This window comes from Suricata suricatta, chromosome 17 (assembly GCF_006229205.1).
Source record: "Suricata suricatta isolate VVHF042 chromosome 17, meerkat_22Aug2017_6uvM2_HiC, whole genome shotgun sequence".
Classification (NCBI taxonomy): domain Eukaryota; kingdom Metazoa; phylum Chordata; class Mammalia; order Carnivora; family Herpestidae; genus Suricata; species Suricata suricatta.
In genome coordinates, this window is record NC_043716.1 from 9,784,914 (window position 1) to 9,807,218 (window position 22,305).

General features: G+C 45.8%; 1 protein-coding gene across 1 annotated transcript in view; it reads right to left on the bottom strand.

Moving 5' to 3' along the window:
• The window catches only part of LOC115282797 (multidrug and toxin extrusion protein 2-like), a 53,617-nt gene that overhangs the window by 27,211 nt on the left and 4,101 nt on the right, over positions 1 to 22,305 (bottom strand). The window contains exons 2-7 of the mRNA XM_029928973.1: positions 19,676 to 19,744; positions 16,730 to 16,878; positions 15,901 to 15,943; positions 15,302 to 15,346; positions 13,383 to 13,480; positions 11,882 to 11,979 (exon numbers count right to left, since the gene is read on the bottom strand). Coding sequence (XP_029784833.1) covers positions 11,882 to 11,979; positions 13,383 to 13,480; positions 15,302 to 15,346; positions 15,901 to 15,943; positions 16,730 to 16,878; positions 19,676 to 19,744 — 502 coding nt within the window. The remainder of the gene's footprint in view (positions 1 to 11,881; positions 11,980 to 13,382; positions 13,481 to 15,301; positions 15,347 to 15,900; positions 15,944 to 16,729; positions 16,879 to 19,675; positions 19,745 to 22,305) is intronic.

The following is a 22,305-nucleotide window of genomic DNA, read 5'->3' on the forward strand; positions in this document are numbered from 1 at the left end:
ACCCCTTGGGAAATAAGCTCCTAAAGCACCCAGTCGAAACCACAGTCTGAGAGGCAGCCGGCACCGGTCAGACGCTGCTTGGTGAAATGCAGTGTGGTTCTCGACACGTCTGTTACCATTCTGTGCCACAAAGAATCGGCCAATTAAGTTATGACACGGTATTTTAGTACATCAACCGAAAGAGGAATTCCAATTTCAGAGATATTAAAATGCAAAATAAAATACGAGTCTTCGAATCAACAAAATATGGATACAGGTATGTTCCATGACCCAGAACATAAACAGGTGAGAAAGCTAATGAAGAAACCTAATGCCAGGAAAGAAACTCCACAAAACCAACACATGGAAGATTTCATACCAGATAAAGTAGAAATAATAGGGGAATCCAAAAAAATTTTTTTAAGTAAGCATTAAACATTTAGGGCAGGAGGTTTTGAAATAAGGATAGACAGGAAAAGAACTAAGTAACATCTTAGAAATGAAAGGTGTGAGTGTTGCAAATCGAAAACAAAAAAACGAATCAGAAACTAGACAAGTCACGGCTTAAGAGATAATTAGCAAACAGAGACAGGAAAGACAAGATGTCTCAAGACGCAGGGCAGAGCTGTGGAGAGAGAACAGGCGGAAGAGAGATAAAGCCATCTGGAAGGCAACTGAGTGCAGAGGACCGAACAGTCAGGAAGGAGAAGAAACAGGCAAAGGCTAAAACCTGTCCAGAGTTTACCTGAGGGCCTCCAATTAAGAAAGCTTACTGAATGTCCACAAGAGAATTTTCTTTAAATCCTCATGTGGCCACGTTACGGTACTAAAAGGGAAAGAACATCTTTAAAACTACAAGAGAAAACACTTTAACAACAGCCATGCAAAGGTACCACCGACTTGGAATTCGATTTTCACAGGGGAGCAGGGGAGGGGCAGAGAGGGGGAGACATGGAATCTGACGCAGGCTCCAGGCTCCGAGCTAACTGTCAGCTCAGAGCCTGACGCGGGGCTCGAACCCATGAACCACGAGATCATAACCTGAGCCGAAGGTGGATGTTTGATGGACTGATGCGCCCAGGTGCTCCGGGAAGATTGTTTTAGATAAAAAGGGGGCTAACAAAACAACAACCGAGGGTGATGCACGCACCCTGACTGAACCCTGGATCACAAAAATGTATGGGAATTTGAACACAAAAGGCCTATCTTAGGATATGACTGAATATCATATTCAACAACATTTTCTTTTTTGTTCCTGTCAATGACCATATGTTGGTTACGTGGGAGAATGTCATTCAGGAGAGACACATGCTGAACTAATTAGTGGTGAAGGTCATGAGGTCTGCAATTCACCACATAGCAAAACACACACACACACACACACACACACACACACACACACACAGACGTGTAAAGGGAAAAACAAAAACAAATATGGCAAAATGTTAACAATCATGAAATTAAGAGAAAGTAGAGCTGAATGTTCAACCATTCTATTTTTCAGTGGGCTTGAACATTTTGAAAATAAGAAGTTGAAGAAGGGGCGCCTGGGTGGCTCAGTCGGTTAAACTGCTGACTTCAGCTCAGGTCATGATCTCACTGTTTGTGAGTTCAAACCCCATGTCAGGCTCTGTGCTGACAGCTCAGAGCCTGAAGCCTGCTTCAGAGTCTGTGTCTCCCTCTCTCTCTGCCCCTCCCCTGCTCAGCTCTGTCTCTCTTTCAAAAATAAACAAACAAACAAAAAGTTGAAGGGAAAACATGAGAAAGTGCTTGGGACTGGAAAACAATTAACAGTTCAGGATACTAAAAAACTGGCCACTAACATTTGTTGAATGCACTTGGTCACAGTCTTTGTTCTAAGCACTTCACAGGGATAACCCAGTTAATCCAACGATTGAAGGACGTAGGCCCTATTATTTCTACAAAGGTTATTTATCTATTTTGAGAGAGCGAACACGTGCAAGGGAGTGGCAGAAAAGAAAGGGAGAGACAGAATCCCAAGCAGGCTCCGTAGGTCGGCGCAGAGTCCAATGCGGGGCGCAAACTCACAAACTGTGTTGTCACAGCCTGAGTCGAAGCCAGACGCCCAACCAACTGAGCCACCCAGGGGCCCCCATAGGCCCTATTTTTTAAAATATATATTTTATTTTATTTTTGAGAGAGAGAGAGAGAGACAGCATGAGCAGGGGAGGGTCAGAGAGAGGGGAGACACAGAATCGGAAGCAGGCTCCAGGCTCTGAGCTAGCAGTCAGCACAGAGCCCGACGCGGGGCTCGAACCTATGAACAGCAAGATCATGACCTGAGCCGAAGCCAGACGTTTAACCGACTGAGCCACCCAGGCGCCCCTGCCCTATTTTCAATTATCATCATTTCACAAATGGGGGCATGGAGACACGGAAGTTAGGGAATTTCCCCGCAGCCCCCACTTCAGGGTAGGACCTCACGGAGGCAATCTGGATCTGGAGACACCATGATGAACAACGTGTCCCCACCCCCCCAAACCAAGAGTTACAGTAAGAGTGTAGTAAAGAAAGAAAGAAACCGGATGACAAGTGAAGAAATAAGGGGGAATAAAGAAGCAAGGTAAAACCACGAAATTAAAGAAAACACAGAGTGAGTTAATTCCCAATACATAGGTCCTAATACGTTTTAATGACAATGAATGCAAACGGATGAAGGCACTGACTAGAAACTGCGGAGATTCTTCAGACGAATGATGCCATGTGCTATTTAGGAAAGACACACCTAAAGCAGGAGGACGTCAGGGGAGCATAGAAAGTGCTAGTGAAGTGTGTGGGACAGACTGGGCTGTCATACATCGTGGGTACAAGCTGCCGGGTGCTGCTTCCCGGCAATCAGTAAGGAAGAGCGAGGTCAGTGTCGGGGGGCCAGACAGACCAACGGCCCTGGACCGTATGAAACCAGACCCACACGGGCCCCACAGAGAGCAAGCAGTTGCAAGAGACGCTTCAGGCTGGACTGTGGGGACCACACACGCAGAACGAGGTCTTTAAGGCTAAGTAAATATCAGGCTGGATTCCGAAGAGAAAACAATTAGGACAATATTTGCGGGGCAGGAGGGAAAGAGGGTTGAAAAAAGGGCATCTGAATGGGCACAAGCAGTCCTTTGGAAAGACCTGATGTAACGGAAAAAATCTGCCCACAGAGGGGGGAGGGCACACTGGGCACCAGACTCCGGAGACCACCTGGAAAGCCGTTCAAGTCAGCCCCTCAAACAACTTAACCTTAGCCCCAGCCCACTGGAGAAGGTTATCCTGCCCGCTAGGCCAGAGGGCTACAATTACTCCTTGAGGAAGAATAAGAGGAAAAGAATGAAAAAAGAGAATGAAGAAACCAAATTTGTATTTTTAAATTAACTCTTTTGTAAATGAGTTTAGTATGAAAAAAACTGTATTAGTTTTATAATCATTAAACATTTGCATATAACCTTGAAACTGTTTTTAAGGTGCCTTAAAGCATTTATGGGATGGATATATTAGACAGAAGATTTTAATTAAACGTGTAAAAGTGATAAATTTACAATGTTTAAATGCTTGGGAAATCTAAATTGTTAATTCTTTAAAAATGTTTTTTTAGTAGTTTATTGTCAAGTTGGTTTCCATAAAACACGCAGTGCTCATTCCCACAAGTGCCCTCCTCCATGCCCATCACCCCCTTCCCCTTCTCCCTCCCTCTTCAGCCCTGTTTGTTTTCAGTATTCAAGAGTCTCTCATGATTTGCCTCCCTCCCTCTCCCTATTTCCCCCCCTTCCCATTCCCCATGTCCTCCGTTAAGTTTCTCCTGTTAGACTTATGAGTGCAAACATATGGTATCTGTCCTTCTCTGCCTGACTTATTTCGCTTAGCATGACACCCTCGAGGTCCATCCACTTTGCCACAAATGGCCATATGTCATTCCCTCTCATTGCCATGTAGTACTCCATTGTGTATATATACCACATCTTCTTGATCTACTCCTCAGGTGACGGACATTTAGGCTCTTTCCATGTTTTGGCCATTGTGGACATTGCTGCTATGAACATTGGGGTACATGTGCTCCTATGCATCAGCAGTTCTGTCTCTCTTGGGTAAATCCCTAGCAGGGCTATTGCTGGGTCATAGGGGAGTTCTGATAGTTTTTTGAGGAACCTCCACACCGTTTTCCAGAGCGGCTGCACCAGTTTACATTCCCACCAACAGTGCAGGAGGGTGCCTGGCTCTCCACATCCTCACTAGCATCTACAGTCTCCTGATTTGCTCATTTTAGCCACTCTGACTGGTGTGAGGTGATATCTCAGTGTGGTTTTGATTTGTATTTCCTGATGATGAGTGACACTGAGCATCGTTTCATGTGCCTGCTGGCCTATCTGGATGTCCTTAAAAATGTTTTATCTTTGAAAGAGAAGAGCAGCAGTGTGGGCTGGGGGCGGGGGGGGGGGGGGAAGGACAGAGAATCCCAAGCAGACTCCACACTGTCAGCACAGGACCCGATGTGGGGCTTGAACCCAGGAACCGTGAGATCATGACCTGAGTCGAAGTCGGACACTTCACTCACTGAGCCACCTAGGTGCCCCTAAATTGTTAGTTCTTGAATTTTGGGGTCTTAGTTATATAAGTACTGAGAACATATTTAGAGAAATGTCGATTAATATTTAAAGAATGCTAAATAGTTAATAATTTCACAACAGATAAATCAATCCACACCCAAATCCTACCCACCTCCAGCATTAAAGGATCTAGCAACCTGGTATAATGACCTAGATTTGCAGAGGGTCACAAATATGTAGGTACAACATGAAATATTTACAGTGGTTCAGAAAAGGGGAATCTTGAGAGACGGAGAGCAGATAGTGACTGGCGGGGGCTCAGGAGGAGGATAGGCAGGGGCTGCAGTCACCAGCAATCTGCTCTGGATGATGGAAGTGTCCTCAAACTGGATTTTACAGCAGCTATATTATACGCCTCAACGATGCTGTTACAAGATATGTGAAATGGTTTTCCTCATTTTGACTTTAAAAGTTGAGGAATTGGAAATGGTTAATAACTGTGATCTGACAAGAGAAAATGACTGAATATTGTCTATGTGTAGATGCGGATGCTGGGCAGATGAGGCAAGCATGTTTTCTAAGATTTCACTCTTTTTATTTTATTTTATTTTAATTTATTTTATTTTATTATTTTATTTTATTATTTCATTTCATTTCATTTCATTTCATTTTATCCTATTCTATTCTATCTTATTTTTTAGAGACAGCAGGGGAGATCGGCAAAGGAAGAGAGAGAATCTTAAACAGAATCCATGCCCAGGGCAGAGCCCAATGTGGGGCTGAATCCCATGACCCTGGGATCATGACCTGAGCCAAAATCAAGAGTTGGGCGTTCAACCGAGCCAAAAGGGGCCCCCATTTCTGCTTTTAAAAGTGAAAAGAAACAAATGAAAGGAAGCTGATAAGAAAGACTTAAGGGGCACCTGGGTGGCTCAGTCGGTTAAGCATCCGACTTCAGCTCAGGTCATGAACTCACAGTCAGTGGGTTTGAGCCCCGCATCAGGCTCTGTGCTGACAGCTCGGAGCCTGGAGCCTGCTTTGTATTCTGTGTCTCCCTCTTTCTCTGTCCCTCCCCTACTCACGCTCTGTCTCTCCCTCTCCCTCTCCAAAAAAATGAATAAATGTTAAAAAAATTTTTTAAAAAAATGACTTAAAGTGTAAGGACCTAAACTCACTCTTCTTTTATCAGAATTAACAGATTAGTTTTAAAACTTGCATATGGAGTTTTTGATTGCGAGCAAACTCGGATTCCGATCTGCCACATCTGACTGAAAGTCAGCATGCCCCAATTTCAACTTACTTAAGTCAGAAGTGCTTTTATCCATTAGTGAAATGATCTGCAACTTTCTCGGGGAACTTTGTCAAGCAGGAGCAGGCATGAAATCCCACAAGATAAACGAGAATCCAGGGTGGACGCAGGAGAAGAGCCAGCGTTGGTAACATTTCCGAGCGCTTCCTGGCTCCCAACTGCTGCAGAGACCGCCTTCTGCCCAGCAAAATCCATGTCCTTATCTTTCACAGAAATAAACTGATGAGAAGGCTAGGGGCCATTTCTTGTAGCTTAACAGCACCATGGGGCTAGGTACTGGCCAACAGGGTGAATCAGAATTGGTGTGGACAACTGTCAGGAACTTTTAACACACTTAAAGGAGGTGTGTGACTGTCCTGTTCTCCCCCCTCTTCCTTCCTACATGGTGTTATGTTATTCTCTATACTTTTCTAGGACTTTTAAATATTTAGTAATTTGTGACTTGAATGCTGTAGCCAGAGGGCCAAAATCTCAAGATACAGAATCAAATCAGATGCCATTTATTTTTGTTTGGTTTGGTTTGGTTTTAAGTAGGATCCACACCCAACATGGGGCTTGAACTCACAACCCTGAGATCAAGAGTTGCATGCTCTACCTAACTGAGCCAGCCAGGTGCCCCCAGATGCCATTTAAATTTGTGCTGCAGTTACCAGGAAGGACATCATATGACTACCGAATCTAATCCGGTGAGAAAGGTGGAGGATCTGATAAGAGAATTGAGGAGGATCTGATGAAATGGTGGGACAGAAAGTGTTCTTACAGACAGCGAGCTGAAGAAACGTAGAAAGAGAGAACGCAAGAGCTGAGCAAGTCAAGAAACACAAAAGATACTCAACATCATTTGCCATCAGGGAAATGAAAGTCAAAATCACAGGATACCTCTTCCTACCTAACAGGATAACTAGAATAAAAAGGAAATAAAAAAATAAAAAGGAAAACAAAGGAAGTGTTAGTGAGGATGTGGTGGGAATGTGAAATCACGCAGCCAGTTTGGGTAACAGCATCACCATATGACCTCACAATCCCACTCCTACTTACTTACCCAAAAGAACTGAAAGATACACCCACAGGAAAACTTGTACATGAACGGTGATAGTAACATTACTGAAAATAGCCAAGAAGCAGAACCCAAATACCCGTTAACTGTTGAATGGACGAGTAAAACACGGTATCCCCATGATACCATGTATGACGGAATGATTCAGCTCTGAGAAGAAATGGAAATACAGACACAAGCTACAACATGGAGGAACCTTGAAAACATTATGCTAAGTGAAATACACCAGTCACAAAGGACCACATATTATGTGGTTTAATTTCTGTGAAATGTTTCAGAATAAGCAAATCCATAGACAGGAAGTAGATTAAAGGCTGCCAGAAAGATATCAATATACACAACCAAGAAGCTCAACAAACGCAAGTCCGATCAACTCCATGAGATCCACAGCAAGACACATTATAATCAAATTGCCAAAGACAAAGACTTTTTTAAGGCAGCAGGAGAGAAGTGATTCATTGCGTATAAGAAATCCTCAAAATGATTAACAGTGAGTTTCTCATCAGAAACCATGGAGGCCATAAGGCAATAAAATGACATATTTAAATTGCAAAAGAGGGGCACCTTGGTGGCTCATTTTGTTAAGTATCAGACTCGTGGTTTTGGCTCAAGTCATGATCTCAGGGTTGTGGGATCAAGGCCTGCACTGGAGCCTGTCTGAGTTTCTCTCTCTGCCCCTCCCCTACTCACATAAGAGCAGGCCTGTGCTCTCTCAATCAATTGCCAAAAGAAAAAACTGTCAACCAAGATTTCTGTATCTGATGAAAATATCCTTATAAAATGAAGGAGAAATTAAAACATACCCAGAGTAACAAAAACTGAGGAATTTTATTACTACTAGACCTGCCCTAAAAGACATGTTAAAGGGAGTCCTTCCGGTTGACATGAAAGGAAGCCAGAGAGTAACTCAAAGTTTTATGAACCAATAAAGGTCTCCAGTAAAGGTAACTATGTGTGCAAATATTAAGACCAGTCTGATTACTATATGTTTGGTTTGTAACTCCATGATTTATCGCCTCCATAATTCAAAGGACAAATGCATGGAAAAGCATTATGAACCTCTGTTACTGAGCACGCATGAATAAAGATGTAGTCAGTGATGAGAACAACATAAAGGTGGAGAGAGCTGGAAAGGAGCAGCACGCTAGGATGCTACTAAAGTTAAGGTGGTATCAACTCAAACAGGGTTGTTCGAAATTTTTTTCACTTTTTAAAAATGTTTTTATTTATTTTTGAGAGAGTGAGAGCATGAGCAGGGGAGAGTTAGAGAGAGAGGGAGACACAGAATCTGAAGACAGGCTCCAGGCTCCGAGCTGTCAGCACAGAGCCTGACGCGGGGCTTGAACTCACGAACTGTAAGATCATGACCTGAGCCTAAGTCGGACGCTTAACCGACTGAGCCACATAGGCGCCCCAGAAATTTAAGATCTTAAATAGAATTCCCATGGTAACAATAAAGGAAAAAAATCTAAATTACTTACACAAAGGAAATGAGAATAGAATTAAAACCGTTCCCTACCAAAAAAATGAACTATACACAAAAGAAGGCAGTGAAGAAGAAAACGAAACACCAAGAAGGTCTAAGACAAACAGAAAGCAAATAATAAAATGTCAAAGAAAGTCTGCCTTTATCAGTAATTACTTTAAGTGTAAACGGATTAAGTTCTCCAAATCAAAAGGCAGATACTGACCAAATGGAATAAAATACACAATCTAACTATATACTGTCTATAGGAGCCTCACTTTAGTGACAGAGTGATTCAAAAAGCAACAAATAGGCTGAAAGAAAGAGGATAAAAAATACATATTATGCCAGTAGTAACCCAAAGAGAGCTGGGGTAGCTATACTAAGATCGGACAAAATAACTTTAAGTCAAAATCTATTACAAAAGACAAAAGGACATTGTGTGTGTGTGTGTGTGTGTGTGTGTGTAATATTTATTTTTGAAACACAGAGAAAAGGAGGCAGTGTGAGCAGGGGAGGGGCAAAGATGGAGGGAGACAGGATCTGTACTCATTGCACAGAGCCCAATGTGGGGCTCAAATTCACGAACCACTAGACCATGACCTGAGTCAAAATTGGATGCTTAACTGACTAAGCCACCCACGTGCCCCTGAAGGACATTCTATATCGATGAAACGGTTTGTCAAGAAGATAGGACAATGGTAAACAGGCAGGAACCAAACAACACAGCCCCATAAAATATGAAGCAAACATTTACAGAACTGGAGAATTAGACAATTCCACAAAATAGCTGGAGACTCCAGTACACCATTTTCAGTAATGAATGGACCATGTAGACAAAAGATCACTGGGAAAATAGAGCACTTCAAACACCACTATCCACCAGACTCAGACAGAGCTCTCCACCCAACACCAGCCATACTCGTAAGTGCACGTGGGACATTGTTCAGGTTAGTCCACGTGTTAGGTCACAAAACAAGTTTAAATTCCTTTGGGAAGACTGGAATCATACGAAATATCTTCCTCAACCCCAACAGAATAAGCACAGAATCCAACAACAGAGGGAAATCCAAAACAATCACATACATGTGAAAATTAAACACACTCTTAAAACACAAGGGACAATTAAAAAAAAAAAAACTCTGAAAGTGCGCCTGGGTGGCTCAATTGGTTAAGTGTCAGACTCTTGGTTTTGGCTCAGGTCATGATTTCACAGTTCATGAATTCAAGTCCCATGTCAGGTGTTAGCGTCTCTAGTGACAATAGAGAGCCTGCTTTGAATTCTCTCTCTCCCTCTTTCTCTGCCCCTCCTCATACTCTCTCAAAATAAATAAACTTTATTTAAAAAACTGCAGCAAAAGTTCAACTAAAAAAAAAGATCCACTCTGAAACAAAAGAAAACAAACACACAATACACCAAGTGAGATCCAGAGAAGGAGTGCTCAAAGGGACATTTATGGCTGAAAATGCCTACATGAAGGAAAAAAGCTCTTAAATTGATAAAATTAATTTTATACACTGAGGAGATGGAAAAAGAGCAAAATAAACCCAAAGCTAGAACAACATAAATAATGAAGATTAAAGCAAAGATAAATGAAGTAGAAAACAGAAAAATAACAGAGAATAAAAATAAAAAACAAAAACACAGATCAACAAAACTGACAAAACTTTAGCTAAACTGACCAAGAGAAAAAGAGCACAGACTCAAATAATTAAAATAAAAAATAACACTGGGGATGTTATTATCAACCTCACTTTAATAAAAAGAAATGTAAGAGAGTTCTAGGAAAATTCCTAGAAATACACAAATTACCTAAAATGACTGAAGATAAATAGAAAATCGACAAACCTTTAATAAGAGACTGAATGGGCAATCAAATTTCCCAAGAAAGGTTTCCCAAGAAAGGCCAAGACCTATGGCTTCACCAGTGAATTAAAGCAAATATATGAAGAACTGACAGCAATCCTTCTCAAATTCTTCCAAAACGCAGAAGAGGAAGTAACGGTACCAAAGCCACAGCCTCATTCTGAGGTCAGCATCACCCTGATACCAAAGCCAGATTAAGACAACAAAAGAAAAGAAAACCGCAAACCAATATCCCTTACGAATACAAACATAAAAATCCTTGACAAAATACTGGCAAACTGCACCCAACAAAATATTTAAATGATTGTACACTGTGCCCAAATGGGATTTATCCCAAGAACGCAAGAGATGATTAACACCGATCAAGGCAATAAACATTAATACAATGGAGGAAAAAAACCAAACAGTGATCATCTCAGTTAACACAGAAAGAAAAACCTCAACACCCTTTTACGAACAAAAACAGCAAACTAGGAAATCGAGAAAACTTTCTCAACTTGATGAAGGGCTTGTCTATGAAACACCCACTTGTGCATATCAATAGCTAAGACAAGATGTTCGTTTTTGCTACGTCTATTCAACAATGCACTAGAGATTGTAGTCAGAGCGATTAATCAAGAAAAGAAATTAAAAGGCATCAAAACTGGGTGAGAAGAAGTAAAATTATCTCTATTCCCACATGGTACGATCTCATACACAGAATCACGCAAACAACCTACCAGAAAGGCTCTGGGGCTAATGGATGACTCCAGCCAAGTTTTAAGGTACAAGATCAACAGAAAGTAGATTGGAGGTTATTGGGGTCTGGAGGGAGAGAAAATGGGGGGTGACTGCTTAACTGGCACAGAGTTTCTGTTCGGGGTGATAAAAAATGTTTTAGAACTAGATCCTGGTGTTGGCTACACAACACTGTGGGTGTATTGAAGGGCACTTAAAATGGTTAAAGTGGCAAGTTTTATCACAATTGTAAAAATTAGGAAATAAAACAAACCCATTTCACTAAATTCACAGATGCATGTTAAACTATTTAAGGAAATTTGGCTAACCTGTAAGTGGTACTATTATTTAAGAATTCAATCTGTTCACTTGAGTTGATAAGCCAGTAATCAAACTTTGCTTTAATAGAGAAGGATGATTTGCAAAGAAAAATCTGGATTTTGTATCTATAATTTTAATGCATTAAATATCAATTCTTTATTTTTTTTTTTAACATTTATTTATTTTTAAGAGACAGAGACAGACAGACCATGAGCAGGGGAGGGGCAGAGAGAGAGGAACACACAGAATTGGAAGCAGGTTCCGGCTCTGAGCCATCAGCACAGAGCTCGATGCGGGGCTCGAACCCATGAACTATGAGATGACCTGAGCTGAAGTCGGACACTCAACCAACTGAGCCACCCAGGCGTCCCTAAATACCAATTCTTAAACCCAACAGCTGGCAACCATTTTCTAGGACCAAAAGCTGCCTTTATGGACATTAAAAAAAATAGTCATAGTGACCTGTAACTTTTATATTTTCAGTAATATCAATATCTTGTATACTTTTTTTTAATTTCCCAAAAGATTAAAAAAAAAAATCTCTGGGGGAAAAATATCCAAACACAGAATTACATCCTTCTGAATAACATATACAATAACGCAAATCAAATTCTCATACCTCCCCAGGTAGCGGCGTGGAGTTTTTTCCACCACATGTACAGAAGAAGAAGAAGAGGCAGCAGGAACTGGGAAATGGTGTTCGCCCAGGCAGACCCTCTGAAGGAGAGAAGGTGCTCATTACCTCGGCGTGTAAACCGTCCAGATACAAATAAGCACACTACCCCTGACAAGCTTTTGCTGTTTAAAAATTATAGTTGTTAGAAAAGCCTAGAACCTGTGGACTACTCCTTTGTCCTAACAACCCGAAATAACCCATCGGATAAATTCTTATATGTCGTTAGCTAAGAAAATATTGAAAACGACTGTGCTCAAAATACTGGTCCAAGGTTCACAGCTGTTTTCTTTCCCAGGATTATAATAGATTTGTTTTCTATTACAAGATGACCTTAAAGCATCTTCAATAGGGGACATTTTATCACCGCAAATTAAATGATGCCTGTTCTGACAGAGAACCCAGGACTGTGCTTGCTTTCTGCTTTTTTTTTCATTTTACTCTTCTGACCAATCCTCACACTGTATCACTTATTAATCCATTCATATGTGTTCTTCTCTTTCCCAACCATCCCCAAACTGTCCTTCATCCATCTGTTCAAGAACCTTCTATGAGATGGTCTGTAAGGCGCACGTGCAGAGGAAAGCCCGACAAACCCGGACGTCCACTCGGGTGTTCGTCTGGGCTGATGTCACCAGCTCCCAGACCTGCCTGCCGACTCGCACGTGCCCCCACGGTCAGACCTCTTTCAGTTTTCTGGCGGAAGATGTTACAAACCTTTTCTGACTGTTCTTATATCCCACCTTTCTACAATCCATCATTTTATGGCTTTCGTATATTTATATGAATGAATATATGTGAAATTCATATATATATAAATTTATGTACATAATATGTAGACACACACGGTCTCATGAAAATACCTCCATACCTTATTTCCTATTCTATGCTATCTCATTTTATTTCATTCATAATACATCTCTAGCTCTGGTATGACCACGTCGGCCCATGTGAAGGGGGCTGGATCTGGGCCAGCACATCAGATGGCTGAAGTCAGGGATGGACAGCACGGTGCCTGCTGGCGGGATGTCCGAACTGAGTCCGCCTCCTACGTGGGACCCTCACACTCCCCAGCCTCAGAGAGATGGAACCGGCCTGACTCCTTACAAGTGAGAGCTAGTGGGCGGTCCCTCCAGTCCTCTACCCGCTCCTGCCATTGCTCAGGCCGTGCGCCTCAGCCTTCACTGGCTAGAGCGACCCTCTCTCGTGCTAACGCCACCCCGACCAGCAGGTCGGCACATGACATCACTTCTTCCACGACGCTCTCCCCCAGCCAAGCCCCGCTCTCCTCCCCAACAGCCGGGGTTGGCTGCCCCGCCGGGTGCTCCAGAGCACCAGCCCCCACCCCACCAGGCTTCCCTCCCCCCCAGGCCACCTCTCCCCACCGCACCCCAGCCCCTGAGGCCGCTGACGCTTGGATGTGCGGAAGGAATGGGCCATGACTTACACCACCCCAAGGTCCAGGGCATTGAGCAGGAGGGCATTCATGCCCACATTGATGACGTTCACTGCAATCCCAGTGATCACTTGAGGCATGATGATGCCCTAAAATCCCCAAACAGGAAAACAGCATTTTCAAAAGCTGGTCAGTTACATGGTACAAGATAATACAAAACAGACATATTGGTCTCTGCTCCCACCCCCCAACCCCACCCCTGGCTCCCAGCACAGAGCTCCTAAATCCCCTATAGATTCTCAGTGGTCAGAGCACTAGCCGGATCCTTTGTTCTAACAGTTGGTCTTCAATCCGGATTCTTGACACAGAGTTCCTAAATCCTTCGGAATTTCTTGGGTGACAAGGGTGCCTTTTGTCCTAAAGACCCTGGGTGGGCTCCTGAATGGGAGCCGGTCACCAGAACGATGAAACAACGAAGCCATGGTTTCGAGAAGCTGGACATTTTCAGCCCATCTCTCATTTTCTGGAGAGGGGAGAGGGGCGGGAACAGAGGAAGCAATCAGTCCTGCCTACGTGAGGAAGTCGCCCCCGAAATCCCAGCACAGGGTTTGGGCAGACTCCAGGCTGGTGACCACGAGGACATGGGGACGTTTCCACACTTCTGGTGAACGGAGAACGTGGTGGTCAAGTGAGAGCAAGAAGACTCTCGCAGGAGGAAGCGTGAGTTTTCCTAAACAGGTAGTGAACCGAACACTCAGGTACACAGGCCAGCGTTTTCAACGGCAGCACGGTTATGGGGACGTCAGCGGCCGGGGCCAAAGCCGTGAGCCGGTCCCCCTCACTGGTGCAGCTGCAGGCCCGACCTTCAGAAGTTTCGAAATGCTTCTGAATGACCCGCTGGGCCACATTTCCATCACAGCAGCGCAGAAAGAAGAAAAGGGGTAACTGCACAGACAGCAAAATGGTTGGTGGCACAAGGGGTCCCAGGAAGACACGAGGGACACACTCGGGCCAAACTACTTCACTGCTGTGCAGGCCCGGGGTGAGGGTTCGTGATGCCACCGCACATGAAGAGCCCAGCAGGGGCTGGCCCCGAGCAGGGGTGTGGTGAACGTTCACCCCCCTATTTACGGGGCCGCAGTTCCTCACTTCTTGTGTGTCTACTGCCTACTCTACGCTAGTCCTCAGATAAACGTCTTCTCGAAGAGTCTACATTTGGGGCACCTGCGGGGCTCAGTCTGTTAAGAGTCCAACTTTCCATTTTGGCTCAGGTTATGATCCTGGGGTCGTAAGATCGAGCCCCAGGCTGGGCTCTGCGCTGACAGTGTGGAGCCTCCTTGAGATTCTCTTTCCTTCTCTCTCAGCCCCTCTCCTGCTCCCACTCTCTCTCTCTCAAGATAAATAAACAAAAAAGAAAGTCTTAAGATTTTTTTTTAAAGAGTTGGCCGCCATCAAAGTAGAGCGGCTTCTGTGGACAAAGTTACATGACGGCAAGCAGGCGGCTCATGGAAGAGGGACTCGGGGAGGGGGCACAGGGAGGCAGAGCCCGCCCCTCAGCTCTGCCCTCACCCTTCTCAGCCATGTCCCTCGTCCCTCTGGTTCCTGGGGGCACCGCAAACCCCATGCACCTCTGCGGATGCGGCCACACGAACTCTGGGGCCTCCTCCTCTAAAGCACAGGCACCAGAGCCGGGCCCGAGCCAGACCCAGAGCCAGCAGGCAGCCCACAGAAGAGGGAAGGGGTACAGAGTGGAACGAGAGGGGGGCGCAGCAATCTGACAGATTGAGATGGGCACCCCTCCTGAGCTGGACAAAATCCGTGGACAAGACCTCACGTCTCCCCAACAAGGAGCTCTGGGTAAAATTCCAGGAAAAAACCAACTGTGACTGACTTTCATGGAAAACTCCCTAAGGATAGTTACTACACATTTCCAGGGCCCGCGGAGTAAAGAAGATCCAAAGACTCTGCACCTGACATTGTAAGTATCTTGTCTGCAGCTGGAACAGGAATGTTGCCTGTGAGATAAAACGGAAAAACGTTAACATCAAAGCATAATTCCAACAGTTTCTGACAGTTCTGCTTTTCGAGAAGGCATTTCCTCTTGATGCGACCTCAACACTGGAGACCCGGACCGGACCCATGCGGATCAAACGCTAGGATGCTGCTTGGAATTTTCCAGAGAGGACTCTCGGACCTCAAACTGGCTGAATTAGAAACCGCTCACTACCCTGACACCTGAATGGCTCCGAAGGCGACAGCTGGCGGTACTTTCCTCAATCCTAGATAGGCACCCCAGACATTCTAACTAATTTGCAATCAAAAGCACCCACAGACTAAGGGCAGAAGCTCTTCCCTTCATCGGGGTCTGTATTACATTTAAGCCGCTGGATGTCACAGCAGTACTAGCTCTGAGGAGCAGTTAGGACGGGATGACAGGTCCAAGAGATACGTGCCGACCTTAACATGGGGACGGGACTGTGATAAAATAAACAAAAGGAGGGAGACACAGGCATGATGATCGTCATGGGCTGCTTCGTGGAACGCGGCACGGAACAGCCTCGATACTTACAGGAAGAGCAGGAATGAAAATCATCACATAAATCTGGGCTACCCTGAAATAAACAACAACCTTCAGTTAATATTTAAACAGTTGCTGCCCGTACTTCTTCAAACTGAATCCGTACAGCCAGCATCTTCTAAAATGTAAAACTAAATATAATTTACATGGGAGACATTAAAAATCGCTTTGAAGAGGCTTTTTCTACAATCCAGATTAACATTACAGTTGGGCTCGCTACGTGTCTGGTTTCTACAGGGAAGTCTGACTTCACATCTTTCAGCTCATGCTTAGCAGGAAAGGTGGGATGAACAGAGCAAAATGAACTACAAGTTGAGCAAAGTTCAGTTTTGGGCCAGGACTGCAGCTGTACCTCGCCCCGAAGCAAGACGAACAGTGTTCTAGAAAAGAGAGATGCCCCCTTGCATCCCTCGATCCCGCGTACCCTGAAGACACTCCCAGGGAGTTTGCTGGAATTGCAGGTTAAAAAAACCCAACTCTGAGAACAAAGGTGGAGCCACTACGTTGCTCCTCTCCTGGGTGGGGAAAGTCCTCTGTGCATTTGAAAACACCGGGAAAGCAGACTGGAGCCAAGGGTATCAACATTCTCGTCCTGTATCTTTTCACCCTGAACAGGACATCGGGTTCTGGGTCTCACTGTGTCACTCTATGTCAGGAGGTCCCTGCCAGCCTTGACACCCTGTGACCCACAGGTCACAGCTGCCATTCTCCATGGGGGTTCAAGTCCAGGTAACTGACTGGAAATGTTAACGCAGGTTAAGATGACCAGACAGTCACTTACTCTGGACCTGGGGTTCTGACATTACAGACGCTTGCTGACCTGGAGACTTCAGGGTCTTGATTTAAGAGCAGGAGGATGCGCTCCGTATTGACGAAGATGGCCCAGCAAGGAAAGCAACAAAGCATCAGGATAAGGATTCCTCTTTGAAGTATGATCCCCACGCGCTTTAGGTTCTTGCCTCCGAAGGACTTGAGAAAACAAATGTGCGGTCATAAAGAACGCCACCGTGTAGGGGCAGGCCACAGCCTGGACCGCCGGCATCACAAACAGCTCCCTGAGGGAGAGCGCCCTGCGGGCCGCCCACACAGCGGACGGACAGCCATGGTTCCCGACCCCAGCTCTGAGCCAAGGGCACCAATGGCATTTTACACGTGTCCCGGGACGATGACTCTCCTGCCTCTGGGAACAGGGACAGTTAGACAGGGAGGGCCCTGACAGCAGGGAGCAGAGCTTACAAGGTGCAGGCAGAAGCGGGCGCAGGTTCGATAGAGCCTGCCATATTCATTCAGCAAGTATTTCTTGAACTCCTACTGTGTGCCACATGCATTTGAGACCCGGGAACTAACTCAGCAGTGAACAAAGCAGGGGCAGAAGTCCCTGCCATCATGGAGCTGACTTTCTAGAAGGAAAGGGAGACAGACGATAAACAGATATAACTAAGATCTAGAGTGCATTCTCCAGATGGCAGTAATGCTTGAGAAGAAAGTCATCTGGGAAGGGGGACAGTGGCGGGGGAGGAGCACAGTGTTTACCCTGCGGACGGGAGCCCCCTGCTGACAGAACGAGCCAGGCAGACTTCTGTGAGGGGCCCAGCGGCCTCCACAGTGAGCCGGGGTCATGGGAGAGTTCCGAGCAGAGAAACGACAGAACCTGCTGATGTTTAAGAGTGACAAGGGCACAGAAGGCGGGAGTGGCAGCCAGAGCACAGAGTGGAGAGCGGGCCCTGGGAGCGCACGGCAGGCCCGGTCCCCCCAGCGGCCTTGGCCGGGTGTGGGCCTCACAGAGCTTTTCCCATGCTCGCTTTCCTCCAAGTACCCTGAGTGACTGTCTCTTTTTCACAACCAAAAAGGAGTCGAACTTAAAGTGCATGAGAAGAGTCAGTGGAAACAAAAACAGCGATACAAAGGACAGAGAATACTGTGCAAATATTAATTGAATGGGAGTGTGTCTACCTAATTCATTCAATGTATTCTCCAAAATACACGGTTTAATGGAAAGAAAAAGTAAGAAGACCATGTAGATTTTAGAATGCTGTGAGTAACTCTTCCTATTTGGAAATATCTGGAAGATATTCACCAGAAAGCTAATAAAGATAATTCAAAGGGTTAAACTTTAGTGACTTTTCCCCCATCTTTTTCAATTACTAGAACCTAAAGTTTCTATGTGGTACTTGACCTTTACAGCCTTGTTAAAAGGCTATTTAAAAACCAAGAAACAACGTGCTATTATGGAAATACATTTACTAATACAGAAAGATATGTCCTGTATATTGACGGGTGAGGAAACAAAGATATAATCTTTCTTGGTTTTTTTTTTTAACTATATGAATACAAATAACTGAAATGGTAACAAAAAAGGGACAAAATAACTTTTAAAATAAAATTTTGTATCTTCTGCAAGGCCAATCCAGAGCCAGATGACAGTTAAGTCCTACATTTAGCTTAGCCTGTAAAAGCCATCTCAGGATACCCTCATGCACCAGCTGCTGAGAAACACGTGCAACAACTCAGGATGTATCACGTATGCTCTGGGCCGCCGATCCATCCGTCCATCCCTCCACCCACTCTTGTCCATCACCCATCTATCCAACCATCCACCCAGCATCCACCCAACCATCCATCCATCCCTGCACTCACCCACTCAACTACCCATCGTTCATCTATCCACTCATCCATCCACCCAACCTTCTATCCAACCGTCCATCCCTCTAGCCGCCCACCTACCCACCCATCATCCACCTGTCCGAGCATCCATCCACCATCCACCCAACCGTCTATCCATCAATTCACCCATCCATTCCTCCATTCACCCATTTATCCACCATCCACCCAACCGTCTATCCATCGATCCATCCATTCATTCCTCCATTCACCCATCTATCCATCATCCATCTAGCTACTCATCCATCCACCTCACCATCTTTCTAGCTCTCCATTCCTCTACCCACCCACATATCCATCCATCACCCATCTACCTAACCAACCATCCACCCATTTATCCATTCCTGCTTGCTTCTCTGCTTTCCTCTCACTCATTCAACAGATTTCCAGGGTACCCACTACACAGCAAGCACGATGCTGAGCCAAAGGGATTCAAAGACTGAATGGGATCTAGCCTCTCTCCCCAAGCAGCTCAGATTCTACCAGGGAAACCACTATGGCTGTAAAGCAGGCGGGTTAGAGGGAAAACAGAGCCAGGAGAGAAGGGCCTGAACCAGGATCTGACTTTCCTCTGAATGTTAGCACACCAGCCCGGAATTCCCAACCCCGTAACGGGCAGTGAGGATGGAGAGATGTGAGCAGATGCTCCGCTAACATGAGGAGATGGAAGGTAACGAAGGATTCTGGCTTGAGTGGAGGGTGGTGTATTCTTGTGAGAGACAGACCGAGAGGAGAAAACAGTTCAGGGAGGAAAGCCTGATGGGCTTGGTGCTGGTTGAGCTGAGTTTGATGTCCGAGACATGGCCGACATTCAGTCTGGCCCTCAGGACAGAGATGTGGGCAGGAGATGGAGATGTGAGTCTTCAACAGCGGGTGAGGGAGTACAGTGTTAGGGTGGGAGAGATCAGACAGGAGATCAAAAGGAAAACATAGCCCCTGGGCACAACTGGGCTTACGTCTACAGCCATCAACAGCACGGTGTTCAACAACTAAAAGGCTACAAAAGGCAAAGAGGAGAGAGTCGCCTACACGGTCTCCAATAGGAAAGGTAACTGACCAAAAACAAAAACAAACAAAACAAATGGCGGGGGAGGGTGGTCCGTACCTGGGACATCAGCGTGTCACAAGTGGAGGCCAAGCCAGCTCCAACTGAAATCCCAATAACGTTCACCACCTGCAACGACAGACAGCTCCACGTGAGCACCGAGGACGGGCGGGCAGAGCCGCTCCCAACAGCTCCGGCTGAGCCAGGGAGCCACGAGAGCAGGTTGCAGGAAGCGCCCTGTGATGGTGACGGTACACCTTCCATTTCACCTTCCATTTCACGGCTGATGGGAGTCCACGTACATCCTTGTTGACTGTATAAACAAAAACATAGCTTAACACATAGGATTTCCACATCAAAAAGGTAAGTTGTGGTTAATATCTAAGGGCAATGCCCCTGGTCTGCAATGTGCCTTTAAGAATGAGGGACAGTAAACACGCAGGCCCTGTCCCCAAACCCTCCCATACAGGATGTCATGAGCATTGTGCCTCTTTTATGGGTCACTGGAGCAAGTCACAGAATGCGTAGGTCACGCAGACGGTGACCTGAAGCTGGGAAGGCAGGCTGCAGACTCGAAGCCTCTGATGAGAAACAGGACTAGTTCTGTGCCACCCTCGTGTCTGCACCTCACCCAGGGCCCCTGACAATGAAGGGCGCAGATAGGTCAGAGCCCAAGGAGCCATTCTGCAATCGCGGGGGCCGGGGAGGGCTGGAGATGCTCATTTCCATCCCTGGTCGCACATTTAGCAGTGATGTTAACCCCAAGGTGGATTTGCTTCTTGGCTGACCAAGATCACACACTCTATCCCCCAGGAGTCAGCGACAGGCCACACAGAGAGGCAGCCGCGGGAGGCGCCCACACCAAGACACCTTGTGTTCCAGCCCAGGGCTGTGTCAAGGCCAAAGCTCCCAAATCCCCACAGGCTTCCAGGGAAGGACGAGGAAGCACAGCTGTTCTCTTCCATGGCTTCAAGTCTATCTCAAGGTCAAGTCTGTTGTCAGAGACTGCTTTAGATTAAAGTCAAGGACGTCATGCTCTCCCCACACAATGACCATCTGTATACTGAGACAGTTGGAGACTCACTAATCTGTCTCTCTAATGTCTCTCTCCCTAATGTCTCTCTGTCTCTCTCTCTCTCTCTCTCGGAGCAAGCTGTCCGGGACACCGTCTTCCACCCCAGAGCGTCCATGCCACAAAACACCACAGGAGACATTCCTGACTCAGTATCAGGAAAGGCTGTCCTTCTCCCGGACAGAAGGCTCGGTGACATCTTGGGCGCGCTGTGAATTTCTGGAAACTGCAGGGCAGGGAAGGAGTTCAGGATGCAATCTTCAGCCACTCCCAGCTGAGTCTTTTCCTCTCATGTTTCTTTGATCCTATTCTACCAGCTAATTATTTATCCTTCTGGACTGAAAGTTCGTAACAAACCAACTCAAATTCTTCATGCAACAAAACAAGGTGGGGTATAAATAAATGTTTATGGCGGGGGGCGGGGGCGGGCACCTGCTGGCTCAGTTGGTAGAGCATGCGACTCTTGGTTTTGGGGTCACGAGTTCAAGACCCATGTTGGGAATAAAAGATTACGTAAGAAAACAAAAAAACCAAAAATACCTAAAACCTTAGCTAAGAAATTCCTCGTTGGGACGTACCAACCTCCCCACATACCCTTTACAGGCCTATCTACACAGTTTTGGGTTTCTATTTACTCTGTACCTATTTCTACTTCAAAAAGTAGGAACTCTTTTTGATGCTCTTAGCATTGGGTGATTTGGGAGAAAAACAGAGAGAAAGAAGGAAAGAAATTACCACAAACCTTCCATAAAATCTTAATTTCATTTTCTCCCCCCAAGATATGGTAAGATGATTTAATTTTTTTTTTTTTTTGAGAGTCAGTGAGGGGAAGGGGCAGAGAGACAGGAGACAGAATCCAAAGCAGGCTTCAGGCTCTGGGCTGTCAGCACAGAGCCGGACCCGGGCTCAAACCCACGAACCATGAGATCATGACCTGAGCCAAAGTCGGATGTTCAACTGACTGGGCCACCCAGGAGCCCCTAATTCTTTTTTTTTGTGTTTACTTTTGAGGGGACAGAGGATCCGAAGCAGGCTCTGAGCCGAAAGTAGAGAGCCTGCCACAGGATTCGAACTCACGAATCGTCAGCTTATGACCTGAGCCCAAGTTGGATGCTCAACAAACTGAGCCGCCCAGCTGCCCTTGGTTAAAATAATTTGCTGAAATAGCGAAGGAGGACATGTGACCTGCACGTGTATCATCAGAGTGCCTCCAACCCTCACCACGTTACAGGACGGACTGGCGCAAAGGAGCAGCGCTGTGTAGGAAACAAATCCAGGAGGCACCTAGACGAGGACCCGCTCACAGTGCCCCGAGCTGTGCATTTCCTGGAAACAGTCACTCCAGATAGATCTGTGCCAGGAACCAGGCTTGGCAAAAATTTATATGAGCTGGCCGTCAGCACGAGAGCATCAGAGACAGAGAATGTGACATAATGTGAAAAGGCTGGGGGGGGGGGGGAGTGTTCAGCAGATCCATGCCCCTAAGCTGCCTCTAGAAGAATCGGCCTGAGTCTCACATGCAAGTCACAGAATGCAGTGGCCACCCGCAGGCCAATGCCCGGAGGCTTGGACTTTATGGTCCAGTGAGGCATGATTTTTTTACAGCTGGGAGTGGAGG